The sequence below is a fragment of the Bradysia coprophila genome (assembly GCF_014529535.1).
Source record: "Bradysia coprophila strain Holo2 chromosome IV unlocalized genomic scaffold, BU_Bcop_v1 contig_84, whole genome shotgun sequence".
Classification (NCBI taxonomy): domain Eukaryota; kingdom Metazoa; phylum Arthropoda; class Insecta; order Diptera; family Sciaridae; genus Bradysia; species Bradysia coprophila.
In genome coordinates this window covers 4,464,331-4,486,828 of record NW_023503376.1, presented here as the reverse complement: position 1 = coordinate 4,486,828, position 22,498 = coordinate 4,464,331, and the positions used below count along the sequence as shown (strand labels likewise).

General features: G+C 36.7%; 4 protein-coding genes across 4 annotated transcripts; 3 read left to right on the top strand and 1 right to left on the bottom strand.

Annotated features, from left to right (window-relative positions):
• On the top strand, positions 1-2,674 carry LOC119072583 (solute carrier family 13 member 5-like). Its single transcript, XM_037177833.1, has 6 exons — positions 1-279; positions 851-974; positions 1,046-1,439; positions 1,513-1,967; positions 2,034-2,308; positions 2,363-2,674. The coding sequence occupies exons 1-6, from the start codon at positions 169-171 to the stop codon at positions 2,615-2,617; spliced, it is 1,614 nt and encodes a 537-aa protein (XP_037033728.1). The 5' UTR covers positions 1-168; the 3' UTR covers positions 2,618-2,674.
• A 2,719-nt stretch (positions 2,675-5,393) lies between these two features.
• Positions 5,394-8,305, top strand: LOC119072997 (solute carrier family 13 member 4-like). The gene is made up of 6 exons (XM_037178322.1): positions 5,394-5,585; positions 6,512-6,635; positions 6,706-7,099; positions 7,162-7,607; positions 7,668-7,942; positions 7,997-8,305. Exons 1-6 carry the CDS (start codon positions 5,469-5,471, stop codon positions 8,249-8,251), a joined length of 1,611 nt encoding a protein of 536 aa, XP_037034217.1. The 5' UTR covers positions 5,394-5,468; the 3' UTR covers positions 8,252-8,305.
• Positions 8,306-17,038: 8,733 nt separating this feature from the next.
• LOC119072593 lies at positions 17,039-18,510 on the top strand. Its single transcript, XM_037177848.1, has 2 exons — positions 17,039-17,168; positions 17,231-18,510. The coding sequence occupies exon 2, from the start codon at positions 17,261-17,263 to the stop codon at positions 18,497-18,499; it is 1,239 nt and encodes a 412-aa protein (XP_037033743.1). The 5' UTR covers positions 17,039-17,168; positions 17,231-17,260; the 3' UTR covers positions 18,500-18,510.
• A 1,975-nt stretch (positions 18,511-20,485) lies between these two features.
• On the bottom strand, positions 20,486-21,789 carry LOC119072598 (retinol dehydrogenase 12-like). Its single transcript, XM_037177853.1, has 4 exons — positions 21,438-21,789; positions 21,140-21,375; positions 20,799-21,084; positions 20,486-20,726 (listed from the first exon to the last, which is right to left on the bottom strand). Exons 1-4 carry the CDS (start codon positions 21,726-21,728, stop codon positions 20,538-20,540), a joined length of 1,002 nt encoding a protein of 333 aa, XP_037033748.1. The 5' UTR covers positions 21,729-21,789; the 3' UTR covers positions 20,486-20,537.
• Between the last annotated feature and the right edge of the window lie 709 nt (positions 21,790-22,498).

Genomic DNA, 22,498 nt, shown 5'->3' with positions numbered 1-22,498 from the left:
TAATCACAAGCCAAAAGTACTACACCTAATATCAATCTTTTCGTCATGAAAGTCAATTGCTCCATTCAGAAATTAGTTTTCGTTCGATTGTGTTGTCGAGAGGTTGTATTCGCGATTTAAAACAAAAAGATTTAAAAACAATTGAAAAGACGTGATTGAAAATTGAAAATGAGCACTTTGGGCCGGCTGAGAAAACTATGGAGATTTTTTTTAATAATTCTCACACCCATACTGTTGCTGCCGGTCATCTTCTTGGATCAAGAACAAAACGAATCAAAAGTATATAAGTAATTATAAATACGAAGGAAAAAAAAACCTTTGACTTTTTTAACTGTCATACGCGGTAGACAAGTACATCTTTCATAAGTTTACAAAAGATAAGCCTGTTGTTTTCTCTTCTAATCTCTCAAATCAGGTGTGTTTTGTCATACGGAACCGCTGAAACAGATCAAAATAATGACCAGCGTATTAAAAAAAAATTAAATTAGACAACGCACCTAGCATAGTAGTAGAATATTGCCTATGTCAAATACCGTACTTTTTACTCTAAATGCATTTGTGTGAAATGTGAAATTACATGGTACAGTGTACATCACTTCTTAATCAAGTTTTAGTTGAGCGAAGAAATTTCTCTATAACTTGCGTATTTTTAAAGCAATTTCAAAAAGCTTATCTGTCCTCCGTCATGAGCTTAATTATTAAGGCAAACCTCACTTAATATTTTGTCATGATTTGTAGATTTTATCCGCAAGTAAAGTCGACATTTTTTGTCGGGAAAACCTACTGACTTACACTATCCTAATATCACTAAGTCCACTTTAAATCGTTTTATAAATCCAAATCATTGTAGAAGTTCCAATGTGCTTACGTAATTTTGCTGATGGCGGTGTTTTGGATGCTTGAACTGTTGCCACTGGCAGTCACAGCTTTACTTCCCGTTGTACTTTTTCCTTTTTTCGGCATTCAGAGCACAGGTCAGTAAACATAAGATTTGAGTATACGAAAATTGACGATGACCACGCACACATTCGTCATAAATCTGCAGGAGCTGTAGCCGCCAATTATATGAGAGAAACAGCGATGATGTTCATCGGAGGTATCAGTTTAGCTCTGGGTATACAATATTCTGGCCTACACAAACGAATCGCTTTGAAAATTATTCTTGCAATTGGTTCCAGTCCGTGGCGTTTGCTGCTCGGCATCTTAGTCACATCGATGTCTATCTCTTGCGTTGTTGTTGTAAATACTGCTGTGGCAGCAATGATGGTACCAATCATAAATGGAATAGTGGAATGCTTCGATGAAACGGAGACGAGAGAGCAACGAAAGAAATTGAAGAAAGTGTACTTTCTAGCGGTGGGATATGCAGCTAACATCGGTGGCACTGCGACCATCATTGGATCCCAACCCACACTTATATACAAAGAATTGATCGAGCAGTAAGTGTGAAAATTCCGCGAATTGAACAAAACGGGAAGAATGCAAAACTATTTCGGCTTCGAAAATTCACAGAGTAAACGTCGGACAGGATGGTAAATACACCGATCTTAACTTTGCTACATACATTGCCTTCAGTATGCCGATCGCTATCATTAACTTGTTTATCGTTTGGATAATTCTAAGCCTAATTTTTCTGGGTCGACCTGATACCTCTAAACGGAATGGAAGCGTTCGGTCTGATGCGAACAACACTCAAGGAGCAATTTTGGAAGATTCCAGTCAGAATGTTGCCAAATTATTACGTCGTAAATTGGATGAGCTAGGCAAAACATCCTTCCACGAGAAAGCTGTGATTGTTCTCATTACGGTCGCGGTTGTTTTGTGGCTATTCAGAGATCCACGTGTGATACCTGGATGGATTTCAATTTTCCCGGACACCTATCCCAAAATTGGGGACGCAACTGTCGCAATCGCCATTTTGATCTTGATGTTCATCATTCCGAAGGAGATAAAATACTTTCGGGGAGGTACTAACGGTGTTACTTCAATCATTTCGGAAGAGAAGAAACGTTCAATTGCACGACTTCTTTCAGAATTTGCTGGTAAATTAGACGCCATCCTCAGTTGGCCATTTATTCAAGAACACTTTCCATGGCATGTCATTTTCATTGTTGGAGGCGGTCTGGCCATTTCGGATGCAGCGAATGCATCTGGTCTGGCAGTTTGGCTCGGTGACCAGTTTATTGGGCTCGAGAATTTGTCGCGGTACGTGGTGCTTCTGCTAATTGTTGTGATCATATCATTTTTAACGGAGTTGATGTCAAATGCGGCGGCTGTGAGTCTGTTGACGCCGATTTTAATTGCTTTGGTAAGAGTAAGCAATGTTTTCTCAAAATTCAAAATTAAATTTTTCTTCCTGCAGTCGAAGCGATTAGATCTGCATCCATTATATTTGTCTCTGCCTGGAGCTATTGCTGCCCAGTATGCATTTATGCTTCCCACAGCCAATCCACCGAATACTATCGTGTTCGCTGCCGCAAACATGAACATAATCGACATGGCCAAACCCGGTGTTTTCATAAATTGTGCTTGCATAACGGTCCTCTACTTATTGAACATCTCATGGGGAGAGTTCGTTATTTTTGACTACAACAATTATGAGTATCCCAAGAATTAGTCAATTTGCTGGCCAAAATTGCAAATCCATTTCAAATAAAGGAAACTAAATTTTAAACAATTAGTTTTGAATCGAACACTTACAGCATCATCTACCTCTATTTCCAACATTTACAATTTTTGTGATTTGACATGGTCTTTACATAAACTCCCGTCAATAAGCCACTTTTTCTTCAGTGAATAGCGAATAGCATGGCAGAGTAAAATAAACCAGTCAGGAGTGCTTGATTGGACTAGGGACCTGAATTGTCTTAGCCTTATATTTTGCCACGACAGAGTAAAGTTAACCAGGCAGGAGCGCTGATTTCATTTTCATGTAGTGTAATGGGGTACTTATTTGACGTTTTGAAAATGAACCGCTCCTGACTGGTTTATTTTACTCTGTCGTGATTTTGCGAATAATTTGAGTTCATTATCATTCAGTGTATTAGGTCCCCTATTTGACGTTTCATTCAGAAATGAAATGTTACTGCCTTGTATATTTTCCTCTGCCATGACTCCAGAGTAAAACTAATTGTCCTAGCATCATAACGAATTTGCAAGCAATATTGATGTCGACATTATTTGTCTACTGCGATGAAACACCGTATAGTAGTAGTAGTAGTAGTAGTATATATCTCTTACTTATAAACTACGAAGCATAGTAATGTACTTTATGCACAATGAGCGAATTCGATACTTACGCAGCCTGTGTGCAAAGTCATATGAACCAGTTTTATTTCATTCAAAAATCAGTTAGAAAAAAAATTTATCGCACGCGAAATGAGTGCGAAAAAAAATTATCGCACCAAAAATACATCTACACGGTCATCATCATATTTTCATCAAATGTAATAACAACTGTTATAAATACTGTTAGAACAACTGTATTTGCAACAGTTGTAATACGTTTTTCAGTAGCTGCCAATTTCAGTTTAAGTTCTTTTTGTGAAAACTTTGTTTTTGTGGTTTGTTTTGAAGTCTTGCGGAATTGGCTCACTGAATTGCATAAAACGTTGTATGAAACACGAATCGTATGCTGGTATTTTATGGCACATGATGTCTTGTCAACCTCGGCTTCGCCTCGATTCTTGTTTCATAAATAACTATTATAACATCGAGTGCAAAGTACTTTATTAGGGTCCAGATGTCGATTGTCAACCCGAGGCGAAGCCAAGATTGACAAACGGAGACTATTTTTGAGAAATTTTTTGAGAATTTTGAGAATTCTTTGAGAAATTTGAGAAATATTTCTTTAAATCTCTCAAAATTTTCTAATTCTTCTGAACAATATTTTAAACGTTTTTGGAACAGATTTACACAGCTAGTTTTGATAAATACTTTTATCTGTCTAGAACGATAATCTCGTGCTTATCCCTCTAGGGAGTTTTTGTTTATCTCGATATATCTGTTCTCGACAGATAAAATATGATATGCACCTATTGCCAGACTGTTATTTTGACGTGTAGGCATTATGACCCACGCCTTCGGCTAGGGCAATAATGTCCTACACGTCAAAACACCAATCTTGGCAACAGGTGCATAATATATATTATCGCATACGCGGTGTGATTCCCCGAAAAAATTATTCACCTAGGATATGTAAACAAACATTATTGCATTCGCGGTGTGATTCCCCGAAAAATTACTTATCTAGAGCGCTAATTCGTACATTAATAGGTTGCTGTCAAAACAGTCATATGTTGTTGTCTCGTTTTCGCTCATGCAATAAAGCATTGTATTTCATATGTATTAGGATTCTCGCTGTCGCTCGAGGATCCTACTCCATATGAAATAAAGTACTATTATACTTCTGTAAATTGTCAAAGTGTCATTCGCATATCTTGTTGTCTCGTTTTCGCTTATGCGATAAAAAAGAATATGCACGTATGACAAGCCGTCTCGGCAAGCCTCGACCGCCTTGTCATACGTGCATAATATTTATTATTGCATTGCGGTGAATATATCGACATTAAACACTGTTTTTCGGAGAATTATACGGAACATTATTTCTCTCAATTATTCCATTGATATGACGTCATTATTAATTACCTAGAGTTCATAAGCCTACATTAATATGTCGATAAGTTGGTCGTTTCCGCAATACAATAAAAGAAAATATGACACCGGAGAATATTTCACGCGTAATACTCTCTTGTATATTACACAAATACTCGTTGCACTCGTATTTTGTGTAATATACACGAGTGTATAACGCGTGAAATATTCTCCGGTATCATAATCTACTATAAAACTGAATATCAAAGGCTTTAATTACTTCTTCTTGCTCTTTGTCGACTGTATGAGTTCTCTGTTCTCTGGTTACATTTATGTCTGTCTGCACATAAAACTACATTGTTAAACCATGTTTTAAACTTTGAAAAATTTGAGAATTTTGCAGTGTTCCGATTTCTCAAAAATAGTCCCTGTTGACAAGACATCGTGTGCGATAAAATACCTTCACACGATTCTTGTTTCATAAATAACCATTATATGTCTCTGTGTGGTATGACTAACATTATGTATCAGCCCGGAGAGGGAGTTTGGGTTTATCTTTGCATCGACACATAAAAAATGATATGCGCCTTCGACTTAGGATCACAATCACCAACTCGTCAAAATAAACAGTTGGACACAGGTGCAAAATATTTAATAATGATAAGAAATTCGTCCACTGTTTCGATCTGAGCGAAGGAAAAAGTAACTACACCAAGTGCTTTGACTACACCAAAAATATCATTCTTTTCGTCATGAAAGTCAATTGTTTCATTGAGAAATTAGTTTTCGTGCGGTTGTGTCGTCGAAAGGTTGTATTCGCGATTTAAAACACAAAGATTTAAAAACAATTGAAAAGACGTGATTGAAAATTGAAAATGAGTGCTGTGGGTTGGCTGAGAAAACTATGGAGATTTTTCCTTATTATTATCACACCCATACTGTTGCTGCCAGTCATATTTTTGGATGGAATTGGAGAACAAAACGAATCAAAAGTACACAGAAAGAAAAGTGTATACGTGTCTTTTGTCGTTGTAGACGGTTGACGTTAGGCACATTCGCTTGTCGCCCTCACTTCGTTCGGACTACAACTCGCGAAATTGCCAAAATCTACAGTCCACCACAGACACGTAATATAACATTATGCATCTCTTGCCAAAATTGTTATCGAGACGTCACGTCTCACACGTGTGTGGACATTGCTGGTCGAGCCGAAGGCGAGAACCGTAATGACCACAATTAAGGCAAGATAACAATTTTGGCAAGAGGTGCATACACTTTTTTATCTGACGAAAACTTATGCTCTAGAGGGATAAGTGGGAAATTATTGTTCTAGGCAGATAAATAACTATTATTGCTCAGCATTCGTATTTGAAATTTGGTATGTCGTAAAGATTAAAACTATTTTTTTATTACTTCAATAATTGATGTGCTCATTTATAGAGCAAAGTTTATGAAATTTATTTTTATAAGAAATCGTGGAATTCCTAGAGATAATTCTTGTTACCATTTGTTAAATACACAACAATTAAAATTAAATTTTCTGCAAACCTTCAGCTCTGCTAGACAAAAGTAGCATTTCAATAGATCAAAATTTTGACCACTGGCAGTGCGATCACATGCCAAAATATTGATGTACAATGTTACGTACGTAGTGTACATAAGCAGTAAGGTAGAATCAATTTACCTAAGGTAGAATTAAAGGACTTAAGTAAATATGGTTTCCACTCAACAAAAAGTACTGCAAATGAGAGCCGTGAGACAGCGAGCTGACAAGTAAACCAAGCTAAAATTGAAAAAATTCAATTTTGTCTTTTACACGATGTACTTTTTTGATAAATGGAAATCAAGCATTATGTTGCTAATTCCAATATATAGCAGAGGCAAGAATTTCACGTTTAGTTAATCCGAACCATTGTAGAAATTCAAATGTGCTTACGTAATTTTGCTGATGGCGGTGTTTTGGATGCTTGAACTGTTGCCACTGGCAGTCACAGCTTTACTTCCCGTTGCACTTTTTCCCTTTTTCGGCATTCAGAGCACAGGTCAGTAACATAAGATTTGAGTATACGAAAATTGACAATGACCACGCACACATTCGTCATAAATCTGCAGGAGCTGTAGCCGCCAACTATATGCGAGAAACAGCGATGATGTTCATCGGAGGTATCAGTTTAGCTCTGGGTATACAATATTCTGGCCTACACAAACGAATCGCTTTGAAAATTATTCTTGCAATTGGTTCCAGTCCGAGGCGTTTGCTGCTCGGCATCTTAGTCACATCGATGTCTATCTCTTGCGTTGTTGTTGTAAATACTGCTGTGGCAGCAATGATGGTACCAATCATAAATGGAATAGTCGAATGCTTCGATGAAGCGGAGACGATGGAGCAGCGAAAGAAATTGAAGAAAATGTACTTTCTAGCGGTGGGTCATGCAGCTACTATCGGCGGCACTGCGACCTTCATTGGATCTCAATCCACACTTATATACAAGGAATTGATCGAGCAGTAAGTGTGAACATTCGCCGGACGTTAGTTTAAAAAACTATTCCGGCTTCGAACATTCACAGAGTAAACGTCGGACAGAATGGTAAATACACCGATCTTAACTTTGCTACGTACATCGCCTTCAGTATGCCGATCGCTATCATTAACTTGTTTCTCGTTTGGATAATTTTAAGTCTCACATTTTTGGGTCGTCCCGAACAGAATAGAAACGTTCGGTCTGAAGTGAACGACACTCAAGGAGCTATTTTGGAAGATTCCAGTCAGAATGTTGCCAAATTATTACGTCGTAAATTGGATGAGCTAGGCAAAACATCCTTTCACGAGAAAGTTGTGATCGTTCTCATTACGGTCGCGGTTGTTTTGTGGCTATTCAGAGATCCACGTGTGATACCTGGATGGATTTCAATTTTCCCGGACACCTATCCCAAAATTGGGGACGCAACTGTCGCAATCGCCATTCTGATTTTGATGTTCATCATTCCGAAGGAGATAAAATACTTTCGGGGAGGTAGTAACAGTGTTACTTCAACCGTTTCGGAAGAGACCTTCAATTACACAAATCTTTCAGAATGTTCTGGTAAAGGAGACGCCATTCTAAGCTGGCCATTCATTCAAGAACACTTTCCATGGCATGTCATCTTCATTGTTGGGGGCGGTCTGGCTATATCGGATGCAGCGAATGCATCTGGTCTGGCAGTTTGGCTCGGTGAACAATTTAATGGTCTCCAAAATTTGTCTCGGTACGTGGTGCTTCTTCTAATTGTTTTGATCGTGTCATTTTTAACGGAGTTGATGTCGAATACTGCGGCTGTAAGTCTTCTGACGCCGATTTTAATTGCATTGGTAAGAGTAAGCAATGTTTTCTCAAAATTCAAAATTAAATTTTTCCTCCTATAGTCGAAGCGATTAGATCTGCATCCATTATATTTGTCTCTGCCTGGAGCTATTGCTGCCCAGTATGCATTTATGCTTCCCACAGCCAATCCACCGAATACTATCGTGTTCGCTGCCGCAAACATGAACATAATCGACATGGCCAAACCCGGTGTTTTCATAAATTGTGCTTGCATAACGGTCCTCTACTTATTGAACATCTCATGGGGAGAGTTCGTTATTTTTGACTACAACAAGTATGAGTATCCCAAGAATTAGTTTGGTGGCCAAAATTACAAAGTCCATTTCAAATAAAGAAAACTCAGTTTTTAACACGAAGTTTTTAATCGAATTTTACTTACGCCCTCTTACAGCATCATCTTCCTATATCACATCGAAATCTGCATTGATATTCAACTCGATGTTTCCGATGTTTCCTAAAGCATTGAAATGTTTTCAAGAATAAGTAATTTTCTTCCTGAAGTACCAAAACCGTCACATTCACTCACCAAATTTAGTACCGAAAGAGCAACATTCTCCGACACTTTTTTCTCTCAATTTTCATTCCCGCTTATGTCATTTTCGATCCTATCTTTATTCTTTCCCAGATGTGTCATGTACTATAACAAATGAAAATGCTACACATGTGATATTAAATGCGATCTCGCATCAGATTTTGTGATATCGCATGCGATCTCGCATTATATTTTGTTATATCGAATGCCATCTCGCATGTGATATTGTGATATCGCATGAGATTTTGTGATATCGCATACGATCTTGCATGTGGTATAGAGATCGCAGCGTGCAAATCTGTTGTTATGTTTTGTTCGGAATGTGACTTTGGTACTCCAGGAAGAAAAATAGTATACATACCACGGATCGAAAAGGTGTGTTTTAGACCCAGGTGGTGAAAACGTCCAGGGATGGAGCGACGCGAAGCGGTCCTTGGTATGTAACATACTATTTTGTTACACAAATGCATGCTGCGCTGTGACGTTCGCTGACTCCATAGACTGTCAACACTTCCGTTCTACTGAACTGATTTTCATAAACTGACCTCATCATAAGTTTTTACTTTTTTCTTAGGTCAAAAGTTTTGTTCCACAAAAAGTTCAAGTCAGATTCAAGAACCATGTACCAATGAAAGTGAAAACAAGGTATGGTCTGTCTATACAATCCACTTTCATTGCCATGTACTGGTTCCATCTAGTTCATTTGGGCGAGACATGACATTGACATTCGTTGCATGTTCTGATAATGGGGAAAAACCATTATGGTTCGTAAAGTTCGTGAGTGTGTCGATCAGTTCGCCTCGATCTTGTACAGTCTCTTGACATAAAATTTAGTGGAGAAATGTCAAAAGTTTACGAAATTGCCTTACGTGCTTTACGAATCATAATGGTTTACCCCTAGTAAAACATAAGAAAAAGTGAAATTAAATTTTAGGACCATTTTTACCTGCTATTTAACAAAAGATTTTACACAAAGTTTTTTTTTTTTTTTTAATATAAACGTACATATAGCGATGTTATGTCACATTTGACCTTTTTGATTTTCTGATTTGTTAGTGTTGCGGATTTCTTTTGAATTTTTAATTTATTTCCGTTTTTAAGTCAATAAGTGATGAATGAACTTTGAATTTAAATCAAATTTATTTTAGTGTTTAATTCATTGAATTGGTATACTATTTTGCAAAAAAAACGAGCCATCAGAACAGTCGGAGCGTTTGCTGCGACTGAGCCCCGTACAAACCCGTATATCTATTGCGTATGTGACCCTAGTGCGTCTGTCACCCTACTTTGACCGTAAGCCTATTGCGCCGGTTAATGTAGTAAAAGTAAAATTATTATGTAATGTGTACATCTTACAAATTGCGCATAGCGCAATTACGAAGCCCCGTACGACGTTCCTTTCAAATGAAACAAAAATTTCAAATCGCCCTAAAATTTTATTTTTTTGAAGGGCCTAGTATCGGCCTCAGTCCGAGGACGCAAATTTAAATTTTTTTTCAACTACATTCTATTCGACCTTTGATTACCTTCCAAATGAAACAAAAATTACGAAAAACGGATGAAATTTACTCGAGTTATATGTGAAATACACATAGGGCCCTAGTAGCGGCTTAGTCCAAGGACCCAATTTTTTTTTCAACAACTTTCTATTCGGCTTTCGATTACCTTCCAAATGAAACAAAAATTACGAAAAACGGATGAAATTTACTCGAGTTATATGTGAAATACACATAGGGCCCTAGTAGCGGCTTAGTCCAAGGACCCAATTTTTTTTTCAACAACTTTCTATTCGGCTTTCGATTACCTTCCAAATGAAACAAAAATTACGAAAAACGAATGAAATTTACTCGAATTCTATGTAAAATACACATAGGGCGCTAGTGGTGGCCTTAGTCTAAGGCCCCAATTTTTTTTTTTTTTTCAACAACATTCTATTCGGCCTTTGATTACCTTCCAAATCAAACAAAAATTACAAAAAACGAATGAAATTTACTCGAGTTCTATGTAAAATACACATAGGGCCCTAGTACTGGCCTTAGTCCGAGCATCCAAATTTACTTTTTTTTTTCAACAACATTCTATTCGGCCTTTGATTACCTTCCAAATGAAACAAAAATTACGAAAAACGAATGAAATTTACTCGAGTTCTATGTAAAATACACATAGGGCCCTAGTAGCTTTTGCCCTTACCGTCTGCTTCGAATTCCATCAATTACATACGGCATCGTAATCCTATAAGCCCCTTTGTACTTCGTACGGGGCTAAAAATATTCGTCTGATAACATTGGAGTATATTTCGAAATTACTGAACTACTCTGAATAGGATACTTACCAAAACACTATTAAAAAAACCATTTCATACAAAATAGCAAGGTTCTGAAAGAACAGGTTATAATAAGACACTTCTGATTTGATCACGAACACAAATTTTGACAATTTAGACAAGTTTTCTGAAGCACACTCATTGCAGATTGGGTGAATTTAGAAATGCGAGGGGGAAACAACAATGGAAAATCTTGTCCCACCGTTCGGCCATTCGCCCATTATTCGCCTTCGTTCGATCATTATTCGCCTTTATTCGTTCATTATTTGCCTAACACTGTCCCACCATTCGTTCGTGTTGTTTCCCCCTCGGTGAAAATAATTTTTTTTTAAGTTTTCTTTTCATACAAAGTATATCTAAATTGTCAAATAGTATTTTATCACATACGCGGAGATATTTCATACATTAAATGTCTCTGTAAATGTCTCTAAATCGTACCTTAATAGTAGGCGAACTGGCGGCTAGGGAGCTAAATGTTTATTATACCTTCTAGGGAGTTTCATTTTACTCTGCGTTTCTCTTACTTATTAAAAAAAAAACAGTGACCCCAGCGAGAATCGAACACCCATTCTCTGCGTGGAAAGCAACGATCAATCCACTGATCTAACTACATCTCTAACATGAGCGAACGTTATTGTGTAGTGTTGTGAGCACAGCAGTCTAGTTCACTTTGAAGTATATAAGCCAGAAGAGAGTCTTTGTGTATGTATTTGTTAAAAACCAATCTAGTAAGCAAAAGAATAGAAAACTCCAAATGCCGAAAATCAGATTGAAATTTTTTTGCGACATGCATATAGTTACGGTATTAAAACAAATCGCAAGTCTGTCATCTAAACCACTCTGCCACCAGTTCTTTTAAGGAAGTATTATTTAAATGTCATCAGTACTATTTCGTGGTTTCGCTTATGTACCTACTGCAATACACTCTCATTACACTTCTGTACATAACAACACACTCGCTACGCTCGTTCGTGTTATGTACAGAAGTGTAATGCTCGTTATATTGCAGCAGGTACATAATTATTATTACATGACTAGGGATAAAAAGATGAAAAGTAGTTTTCGTGTGAATTTTGTTGATCCGAAGCGAAGCCGAGGTCAATAAACACACGAAAACGAGACTTTCCATTTTTATCCCGAGTTATGTAATGGATTTTACATGCTGAGGGCGTCGAAAAAAGTGCTTGAAACATGAAAAGTACGATTTTCGACGCATGTAGCATGTAAATTTGTGTTTCCCGCCCGCCTTCGTAAGTGTCTTAACCTATTCTTTCAGAATTTTCACAATAGAATTTCTTCTTCATTTGACATTTCTCGTAATGTCGAACAAAAGAAGATTTCCTCGTCATAACAGTCAATGGTATTGAACAAAGTTTGTTCGACCAACGCACTTCAAGCATGAGTGGTACCATACAAACATACTGACGTAAAGCATTGTAAAAACATTTTCATGTAAAATAGAGTACTTTCTGCAGCTGACAACTATGCTTGCAGTGCGTTAGTACCAGTATATGGTAATAGTCGTTTTTGGAACTTGACACTTGACAGTCTACCAGCACTGAAAGTTCATTTTGAAATAAATTTTGTTACCGGCGACAACGTTCATTATAATAAAAAACAAAAATTAAAAATATTTTTGCAAAACTTAGCGATTAGTAATCTTAGGAAGTTAAGTGGCAACGTGAAAGATATTGTGAGTGTTTTTTTAATAATATCAGCGAAATTCTTCAATTAAAATAAAAACGTTTATCGACTACTTTTAAGGTTAGATCGGTGTAATTTACTTTGTTTGAAGTCTTTCCGGTGATGATTGAAACTTACAAACTTATAAAGATCGCAAGAAAACTACTTCCTCTGAAGTAGCCTAAGTATTTCTAATCTTCCTTTAAACAGATTTTAACTATCGTTAACCAGTTGTATGCCAGTCCATTTTGTCAGTGTAAGTATGAGACTTCAATGTATACTAACCCTCTTCCTCCTCCCTAATTCATTATATCATGAACAACTTTGCAGCACCTCTTAGTTCAGTCCAGTTCAGTCGATAAGAGTTTTTGTAAGAGTTCAGCGTCCACTTCATCCCAGTTCCAGTGTGCCAGTGTAAGTATCAAAATCTATCTTATCTGACTCTCTTCCTCCTCCTTATCTAATCCAAAATATGCTATTCAAGTTTATTTGTACAGGTGTTTCTGTGTTGACCGTCCATCAAAGATTTGCTGTTTCTGTTCCGTTTACAATTGTTCCTTGTGTGTGTTTGTCAGCGTTAAAGGTTAGTATTCGAGATAGTGCGATAACGGTAGTGTATTCTAGACTCCAGACATAACTAGATATAGTTAATCGTAATCTTCGTAATTCCACAATATTCAAATAAAAGATTTGTTAATTATTATGACAGAGGTAGCACAGTGTGTGTTGTACAAGATTTTAAAGCTGCCCTCCGCCAAAAACGAAAATTGCAAGTGTTACGGGCCTAATATCTTCATAACATGATCAAAACATTCGATAGCTTTTATTTGCATTACAGCTTCCTACCTCGAATTGGGATATTTTTTAGTAAATTCCACTCCCTTACAATCGTCGTTGGCTTGGTGAAAAATCAGGCCAGGGCTCACCGACTTCGGTGAACATTTCTAGTAATTTCTATGAACTAAATGACTGTCCCTTGAACAGAACTCGTTATTGTCTCGTATTCCACGGTCCTGTGAATCACAATACAAGTATGAGACCTACTTTCAATCCTTATTTCAAATGCTGTATTGCTTTGGTATATTCGAATTCGAAAATCATCTTGAGATAAATTTTAAGCATGGAAACTTGCGAAGTAAGATAATAAAGTAAAAACCGGAAGAAAGAAAATTTGTGCTATAAGCCCAAACGATAAAACATTCACTGGATCATTATTCGATTAATATAATTCGTTAGGCGAAACAAATCTAGAATAGCCGAAAAAACTTTCGAAATCTGTAATTACAATCAACGACATATTGAGAAAAAGCGAAATTATCTGTACATGTTTCAGTGGTAAGAAAATATGACGGAGTAAAGTTATACGCCCAAAAACCTAGCTCAACAGGCACTGTGACAACCATAGAGGTAGACATTTATGACACACTAATATTCTTGTTAAATGATAAATTGGATATAGCAGCTGATATTGTTATAATGTGTAGATCATTTTTTTTGCTAAATAAATGAAGAGATGAAAGTTTGAAATGAGATTTTACGTTTAAATTAAAATTGAAGGTCTTCATGCGAATCTAAAAGATCGATCTCGAGTCCAATGAGCCGATGACATTCTTCGAGGCTTTCATCATCAACATCATCAAGATTGTTCATCTCGATCTCGATCCCAATAAGCTGTTGACGTTCTGTGGCATTATCATTGTCAACATTCTCAACTTGTGTGTTCTCATGTAGGTGTCCCGATTCTAGGTGTAAAATGTTTATTTTATTGAAGAAAATATCTTTTTGATGCAAACGAACCTTTGCGGTGTTCAGTGAAAATTTTTCCTAAAAGTTCTGGCATTACAACTTCTTGATGAAATCTAAGTGCTTTCCCTTTTGACTTGTTCCAAAATTCAGTGTCTGCATCAACCCGTAAAATTAAAGTATTAAGAGGGGACCATATTACCAAGTCGCAATAATCGACTTCGGAGAGGTGAATCTGCATTTGTATCTTATAGAACAACTCATGATCTCGTTCAATTGCAAAATTATCATTGACCTTGTTTAAAATATTTTTCGGCTTCCGTGTCAATACATCAAAATTATGACAGAACTCAAGTACTTTGAAGCATTTAATTTCGATGCAACCGTTTCCATGGCAGCTACAAGATAATAGCCCGTCGGACGACACAGCAAAGTATGGAAAATCACCGTTAATGATTAAACCACTTTCCTTGTAAATGAAATTTTCATGGTTTTCATCATATACTTGGGTCAGATAAACGTTCAATGCTTTTTTTTTATTTTTCTGGTGATATTTGATGCTGGTGATTTGATCCAAATTTTTAATGGGATTGATGATTCGATTGAGAGTTGCAATCGATGGTGCTACAACGTTTGTTACGCAGCAATCTTTAAAAGTACAACCGGTTATACGTCCTCGTCTTAGGGCTAGCCAAAACTTTGACTTATCTTTACGTACAGTTAACGAAGCAATTTCCTTAGATTCTTCTTTGGACACTTGGAGTTGTTTCTGCTTTCCCATCAAAATTAATTCGTCAAGAGACTTATTCTCGTTTTGCGAATTGTAGATACTCGCTAGGAAAAAGTCATCTTTTAAATTCGATGCTCGACGAATTTCGTTAGGATACATAAGTGTTCTCAATGCCGATTCTTGGCCATCTGATTGAATGAGATCTAGGAAACTGATTACTTCTTCATCCATAAATGGGGTCAATGAATTACAATGAGCACGAAACGTCGGTTCTTTATCTTGTGGTGAAGAACTAGGCTCGATTAGTTCTGCCGAAGTCCATTGAATATCTCGAACTGAACTCATGGATACATCCTTAAACTTTGGAACATTCCATTTGCATAGCATGTCTGTTACTGACGTCTGATGAATAAATTTGTGAAATTTACCAACATATTTTTAAGGTTAATTAGATTACGGTATCTGTTGCTTCTGATAAATTCATAACGGCGAAGCAAATAGCTCCAACGTGACTGCATGTTTCTGAAAGACCAGCTATGCATGTACAATGCGCACATATAATTTCTCCATCCATTTTTGCAAGCACCCAAACTTTGTGAGGGGGATCATTCATTCTTTGAGAATGTCGTACCTGGTAATATTCTATATTAATAAAAAGGAGTTAATAACCGAAGAAGTCTGATTATCTTACTTTACCGACTAAAATAGCGGTATTATCGATTTTCCGGGCTCCAAGGGACAAAACATAGCCGGATTCAAAAAACTTGTAGCCGTCCAAGCTCTTGTAGGCCTTAATTGAACGTTTTGTGAAAGTACTTATCGAATGGATCATGTAATTCCCGATATCTAACAACGTTATTTCGGGAAAATTCGACCGATCTACCGATAGGGCCTTTTCTTTTATTGTAAATGGATCGTTTCCACCACACTGTTCCATTTTCACATCATATCTCGCTTTCATTTCTTCATTTAGACTTTCATAGTAACTTAACTTGTTTCGTGCCATATTCAACATACCTAAAGTAAAGACAGAATGTGTAAAATAAAAGTGTCTTCTAGAAAATGGTTCTGAAATGCTACATTTGCAAGACCTATGATTCAAAGAAACAAAGTCTTTTTCGGATCCCTCATCGAAATGAAGAAAATTCAGAACGCTGGCGTCTTTGGTTGAAGATATTGGAAGAAAAAGAGATCAATCTCAGTAAAATCAGAATTTGCTCTGATCATTTTATTCAAAGTAATGTATTAAGACCCTTACAATTATACCATAAAAGTATTTCAATTAAGTTTGGGATCATGAACAGCACAGTGACTTGCAGATATTCTTTGATATTCAATTATTTTTAACATTGAAAAGAAATTTTAAAAATACAAGCTAATTACAAGCTAATGCAGAGAAATTAATCCATTCTGTCTAATTCAAAATAATTTCTATTTACATATGATGTGTTTACCGGCATGACTTTTCCTTCTGCTCGGGTAGAGATTTGTCTAGGTATCATTCATGAAGTAGGTCACGCGTGACGACTATTCGCATCTCTTTCTGTTACATTTTTATCCATATCTTGCATTTCTTTCGCAAGCGTGACATACTTTTTGAATGATCCCCTAATTGATATGTGATGTATTTAGCAGTTTTATTCATTACAGATCTGAACATCGAAAAGAGAGAAATCAGAGATTTCTAGGTCGATGTGCTGTTTAGATCAGTGATCAGTTCAGTGAGAAAACATTTTATTCGAGAAGAGAAACCACGATTTTCTGTGTTGTTGTTTATTAATTTCAAAAGTTTCAATTCTTTTAAACCAAATCTATAAATAATTTTAAAGTATTTAAGGAATCTGATGTTCTTAACCTTTTACGGGCGCCTTTTCATCTGTTGTCGATAACGACGACAAAAATAAACACAAAGCTCTAACGAATGTGACGTTATAAAATGAAATGAAGTAAAAGATTTCGCATCGATCTCATAAAACTTTGTAGTTACAAAAATTATAAGCTTGTCGTCTGTGAAAGGTTAAACATCTACAATTTACTTATTTTCTTACAATTTATTCTACTGTTACAGAAAAACCCGCGAAAAAGGAAGATTACTTAAATGTTGATTGGGCTCCCAATCAAAATTTGGGACGCTATGCAAAGAACCAAAATGTTTGGAAGTACTACCTTGCTTCCAAAAGTCGTAATGGGAAACCTCGCCTGGTAATTTACAAAATACTAAAAAACGATTTATCAATTATCGTGATCTAAATTTAAATTTACAGAACAACACTACATCTAATGGTCAAGAGACCATGTCGTCGAGTCTACCCGAAAAATCGGTTTCACATCTGCTCTCAACATATGACGTAGCCCCGGGCACACTTACATTAACTCTAAACAGCAGCCAATCAAATGCCAAGTCACCAGTGGGAGCGAATACTCTGAACTCACTTGTGCCTGTGCCTGAAAAGAAAAGAAAAAGAATTGAAATTATCGAACAGAAATTTTTTTTTCCAATGGAGATCCAGACTGAACTGACAATGACCGATATAAGTTATCTGTTCCAGCAATATCAAGGTTTAGTTCAAGACAGAGAAAAGATGCTGTTGCAGATCTCAAATTTGAAATTGGATTACGACTACTTCCGAGGTAACGATAAAAAGACTTTGTTTTACACTGGGCTGCCTACTTGGAAGTTGTTAAATCATTTATTTAAGTGGGTTGAGCCGTTTTTGCCAGAGCATGGAAATGCGAAACTGTCTCCTTTTCAAATGTTTGTTTTAACGTTGATGAAGCTTCGACTCAATCTTCTCTTTACGGACCTAGCTTACAGATTCGAAATTCAAGTAAGCACGGCCTCAAACTATTTCCATCGATGCATATACATTTTATACAAAAAGTTTTTCGGTTCTAAGTTAATTTTCTGGCCTGATGATCAATATTTGATTATAAACACCCCGAGCTATTTTCGAAGTCATTTAAAGGATAAAATTACAGTTGTTGTCGACTGTTTCGAACTTTTCATTGAGAGATCATCAGTTTTGCGTGCACTAGCACAGGCTTGGTCCACCTATAAACACCATGTTACCATCAAATTTTTAATTGGCATAAGCATGTCAGGCGCAATCATTTTCATATCGCCAGCATTTGGGGGTAGAGCTAGCGATAAAGAGATTACCCTTAAAAGTGGTTTCCTTAACTTTCTTAAAAAAAATAATCTCGTGTTGGCCGACAAGGGATTTCTTGTTGAAGAAGAAATCAAAAAGACCGGGGCTTCTCTACGTATGCCTTGCTTTGTCAAAAATGTTAAACAATTGGCCCCGACGGACGTTGAGCACACAAGAGAAACTGCTAACTTGAGAATTCATGTGGAAAGACTTATTTCGGTCCTTCGACAAAAATTCAATATTTGCTCAGATTTGGCTCCTATGTCAGCCATATCGAAGAAAAACGATTATTATAATAACGACCTCTACGATAAAATTGTATACATTTGTTGTTGTTTAGTCAATTTGTGTCCTCCGACCATTGTTAATAACTTTGAAATGTAAATACATGTTAATACATCAAACCAGGCAAAGTTTTCTTTCTCTAGCATAATGGTGATTATGGGAGGGAGGAAGCATCTTACTCAAATGTATTTCGTCTATTTCAACACGATAACTAATTGCTCAGTAAATCTTTAATATCTGACTTCTACATCCATTTTCATTTCAATTGTTCGTTCTCATGTTCCCATTTTCCAATATTTTATACGATTATCTTTAACTGTTGAACATATACATGATATTGCACATTAGTACAATTTGTTTATTAGATATAACTACTTACATCAAAATGATAAAATTTAGTATCCTCGAACAACGATTTTACGAAAGGAATGACCAGACCACGCATATGTTTTGTTGTCTGACAATCGATTTTAAAGGCCACTGAAATTGCCACTCTGTTGAACTTCAAGAACGAGACTTTAAACCTGATTAGTGGAAAGTGAATTAGGAAAGGCTGTGAGAACATATTGAACTCTGATACTTACATTGACCGTCTCAGAATCGACTCAAATAGTCACGACTTGACGAAACCATAAGATTCAAGATGTTTAAATTGACTTCTTTTTGACGATACGAACGGGTCTTTAAAGTTATTACAAAAAAGGTTAGACGACTTTTAGGTTACATCAAAAGAAAAAGTTTCTTTCGCGATTTTTGATGTTCAGATTGGTTTTCATCGACAAACGCATGCAACTTATTATTATCGTAAGGTACAAAAGAGACAAACCGGAACAAATTAAGTGAATCTAACCTATAAAATCGCCAAGAAACTCTTTGATTCAATTTGAAGGGTTTCGCCTAAAAATACACTTACATAATCTTTGGGTTAGCGGCATATAACTATTTCTGTTTTTACTGCACACCGAAACTATGCACACATATTTTTATTTTGTTTTTCTTCTTGTTTCGATTTTGGTTTTTATTTACAACGGACACTGGTAACAAAAATTTATTCCGAATGAACTTTCAGTGCTGCTAGATTGTCAAACGTCAGGTTGCAAAAACGACTATTGAACCTAACTTGAACTTTTTGTGGAAAGCATGAAACAAACAAAAACTCTTAATCCACGAAACAAGTAAACACTTATGATGAGGTCGGATTATATTTATTTAGTGATACTAATCATTAATGCGAAAAAGTGCGCTATCTCACAATATACCTTTCACTCGAATTTGGTGCTGTTACGTGAGATATTTAATTTATCTCATGACAGATGGCAGCACCTAACTCGAGTGGGGGTTCAGCACTAAATGAGTACTTTATCGAACCCCAAATACTTGGCCTCATCCTTTCGGTGGGTCAGATCCCTTGACTGACTTATTTTCTAAATGGATTTTTGTAATTGTAAACATTGTTTACATTACAGTACAGTACAGTACAGAGTTAAAATAATTTTTCTCGATTTTGAAACATTCATTTTTATTATTATTAATCGTGTCACAATCCACAGCTCTGCTCCTAGCATGAGCATAAGAAATATTCGGAGACATATGCAATCAAAATAGGCCTTTCATTTTCTCGCAAAGAGTACACGGGGTACACGCATACATATTTGCAAATTTGGAGGTTTTTTGACGTTGGAAAAGTGAGTGCTGAGTTCGTGGTTCGTGGTAGAAGCAGTGCTATGCACAAAACGGCGAGTCTCGTAAATTCCAACGGGACATGGATTCACCTGAACAGCCGTGTCCACAACGAAAGCGAAGGTCTTCGTGGTAAAGCGAAAAAACGCTCGCGTTTATTAAAAGTGACTTACCTTTCCAATGACATCATTGAATTCAACTGAACTATATGCATTGTTATCATCAACAAAAATTCACGCCGTAAGTGCGGTTGAAATTCAAAATGGAACGTGCGGAGGTCATTCTAACGTAGCATCATTTTCATACAATGAAGCGTTGAAATGTACTTTTCGGTTCACTTTTTCATCGAATCGTTCACTTAAAATTCAAATTTTAGGCACACTTACGGCGTGAATTATCATCAACAAAAACCACGTAAATGTCCATGTACATTCTTTGAGTTGGATTTGGAAATTTTCTACTTCATTCGAGCCAATCTTTCACTTAATCGCACCAATTCACTGCTTTTTTCCCACAATCGCTTGGCCAAATCAATGTCCAGTTTCTCATTGGCTTGATGAAATGGCTTTCGAAATCGATACACGCGTCCCGTTTCGTTTTTGATACTTTTCTCGAGAGCACAGAACATCATGAATTCAGATGCAACCTGAAACAGGATTCAAATTCGTTTGCGATGATTCTGTTATTCGAAAATTTACAATTCGAAATCACGCAATACCTCGTCGGCTGCAGTCGCAATGGAGTTCATCTGCATTCGAAAAAGAAACTTTAAATACGATGGAGTGTCATTCGAATGCATAATTGGCGTGTTCACCGCTCCCGGATCAACTGCATACGAATTAAAGCCACAACACATTCCCAATGCTTTTGTGAACAGAGCAAGACAAAATTTGGTATTGCAATAGGGAAGACAATTCATAAGACCGAATCCTGATCTATCCATATTGAGATCGTCGATGTCCAGTTCGGATATCAGCATTAGCATCGACGTGGTTGACACAATTCTGTAATCAATATAGGAAGGAGGTCTCCTTCGCAAAAGTCTAACATTCTCTGTACCTGGAATTGGTTTCTGCTTTTATGTTTTCCATTAGCAGATTTGTTAGCAGAAAATGGCCCATATAATTCACAGCAACGTGAATGTTGAATCCGTCTTTCGTTTTGATGTTTTCATCTTTGGAGCCACCGATTCCTGCATTATTCAGCAGAATTTTGATTTTCGGACATTCTTTCGAAACTCTTCGGGCAAATTGTTCCACCGAATCCATGTCGGACAGATCTAATTCCAAAATTTTCTGCAGTTTCTTAACAAATTAAAAATTTGAACAGTGCACGTGATTGCATGTCGATTCCATACCACATTCATATTTCCAGTCTGCTGTTGAATTTCATTAACGACCTGTTGTCCATTCACTAAATCTACATCGCCAATTACAACCTTTGCACCACGACGAGCGAACTCTCTTGCCGATGATCTACCGATTCCGGAACTTCCTCCGGTCAGCACTACACACTTCCCGCTAATGTCTTCTTCATTTCGACGAATATTATTCCGTTTGAAGTGTTTGTAAATGAATACTTCGATCCAACTGTGCAAGTGCACCAGCAGAAATCGTTGCAATTGCAATGCTTTTCGAAAAAATTGCATTTTCGAGTCTAACCCGGGTCTAACAAAATTATATATTTGGTTGTCGACGACGGTCTATCGTTTACTGAACAGTTAAAAGCAGCCAAATGAGTGCAAATTGAAACATAAAACACGAATCCAATATTACACAAAACAAAAATCGCTTGCGGCTTTCGGCTTAAGAGGTTTTTTTTTAATTTGGGCTTTCTTTCCGTCTGAACGAATGTGATAATTAATTCATTAACACACACCAACTGACTATGTACAACATAGTATGTAGCGTAGAGATCTATTAAAATCGTAAATCGTATACGCATATGGGAATGAAATTGAATCTGAAATGAAAAAAGGGTGGTTCACGGATGGGACATGAACCCACAACCTTCAACTTTACGGGCTGATTAAATGGTAGCATGTAGCATGTAAAGAAATTAATTCAACGCAACCTTTTGCGTAATTGTCACCTGAACAGTGGAGTTGTAAAATTTGTTTGATGGATGAAGGATATTGCAGCCCAAATCTCACCGCTCTAGTAGACTATTGAAAATCAGGTTGAAACAGTTGCTCATTTTGAAAAGTGTAAATTCTAACAAAAACGAACAGAAAACTCAACTCGGGCCTACCTTGACACCAGAATCACACGCTGATGCAGTTGGCTTGTCATCGCATACAAAGCCTTGTTCTTTTCTTGCGATCGAAATTTTTTTGTCATGTTGACCAATCATTCAATTTCGATGCAAAATGTAAGAACCACACAAAGCCGTTTTGAAAACCCATTCTTGAGACAGTAC

Bases quoted from the DNA above. Each gene is read 5' to 3' on its own strand.
- LOC119072598 (XM_037177853.1), bottom strand. From the start codon at position 21,728: ATGCAATTTTTTCGAAAAGCATTGCAATTGCAACGATTTCTGCTGGTG. The intron at 21,376-21,437 runs GTATGGAATCGA...AAGAAACTGCAG, and splicing joins AGACTGGAAATATGAATGTG to AAAATTTTGGAATTAGATCT. The intron at 20,727-20,798 runs GTATTGCGTGAT...ATCCTGTTTCAG, and splicing joins TTGCGACTGCAGCCGACGAG to GTTGCATCTGAATTCATGAT.
- LOC119072593 (XM_037177848.1), top strand. From the start codon at position 17,261: ATGTCGTCGAGTCTACCCGAAAAATCGGTTTCACATCTGCTCTCAACA.
- LOC119072583 (XM_037177833.1), top strand. From the start codon at position 169: ATGAGCACTTTGGGCCGGCTGAGAAAACTATGGAGATTTTTTTTAATA. The intron at 280-850 runs GTATATAAGTAA...AAATCATTGTAG, and splicing joins AAGAACAAAACGAATCAAAA to AAGTTCCAATGTGCTTACGT. The intron at 1,440-1,512 runs GTAAGTGTGAAA...GAAAATTCACAG, and splicing joins TACAAAGAATTGATCGAGCA to AGTAAACGTCGGACAGGATG.
- LOC119072997 (XM_037178322.1), top strand. From the start codon at position 5,469: ATGAGTGCTGTGGGTTGGCTGAGAAAACTATGGAGATTTTTCCTTATT. The intron at 5,586-6,511 runs GTACACAGAAAG...GAACCATTGTAG, and splicing joins GAGAACAAAACGAATCAAAA to AAATTCAAATGTGCTTACGT. The intron at 6,636-6,705 runs GTCAGTAACATA...ATAAATCTGCAG, and splicing joins TTTCGGCATTCAGAGCACAG to GAGCTGTAGCCGCCAACTAT.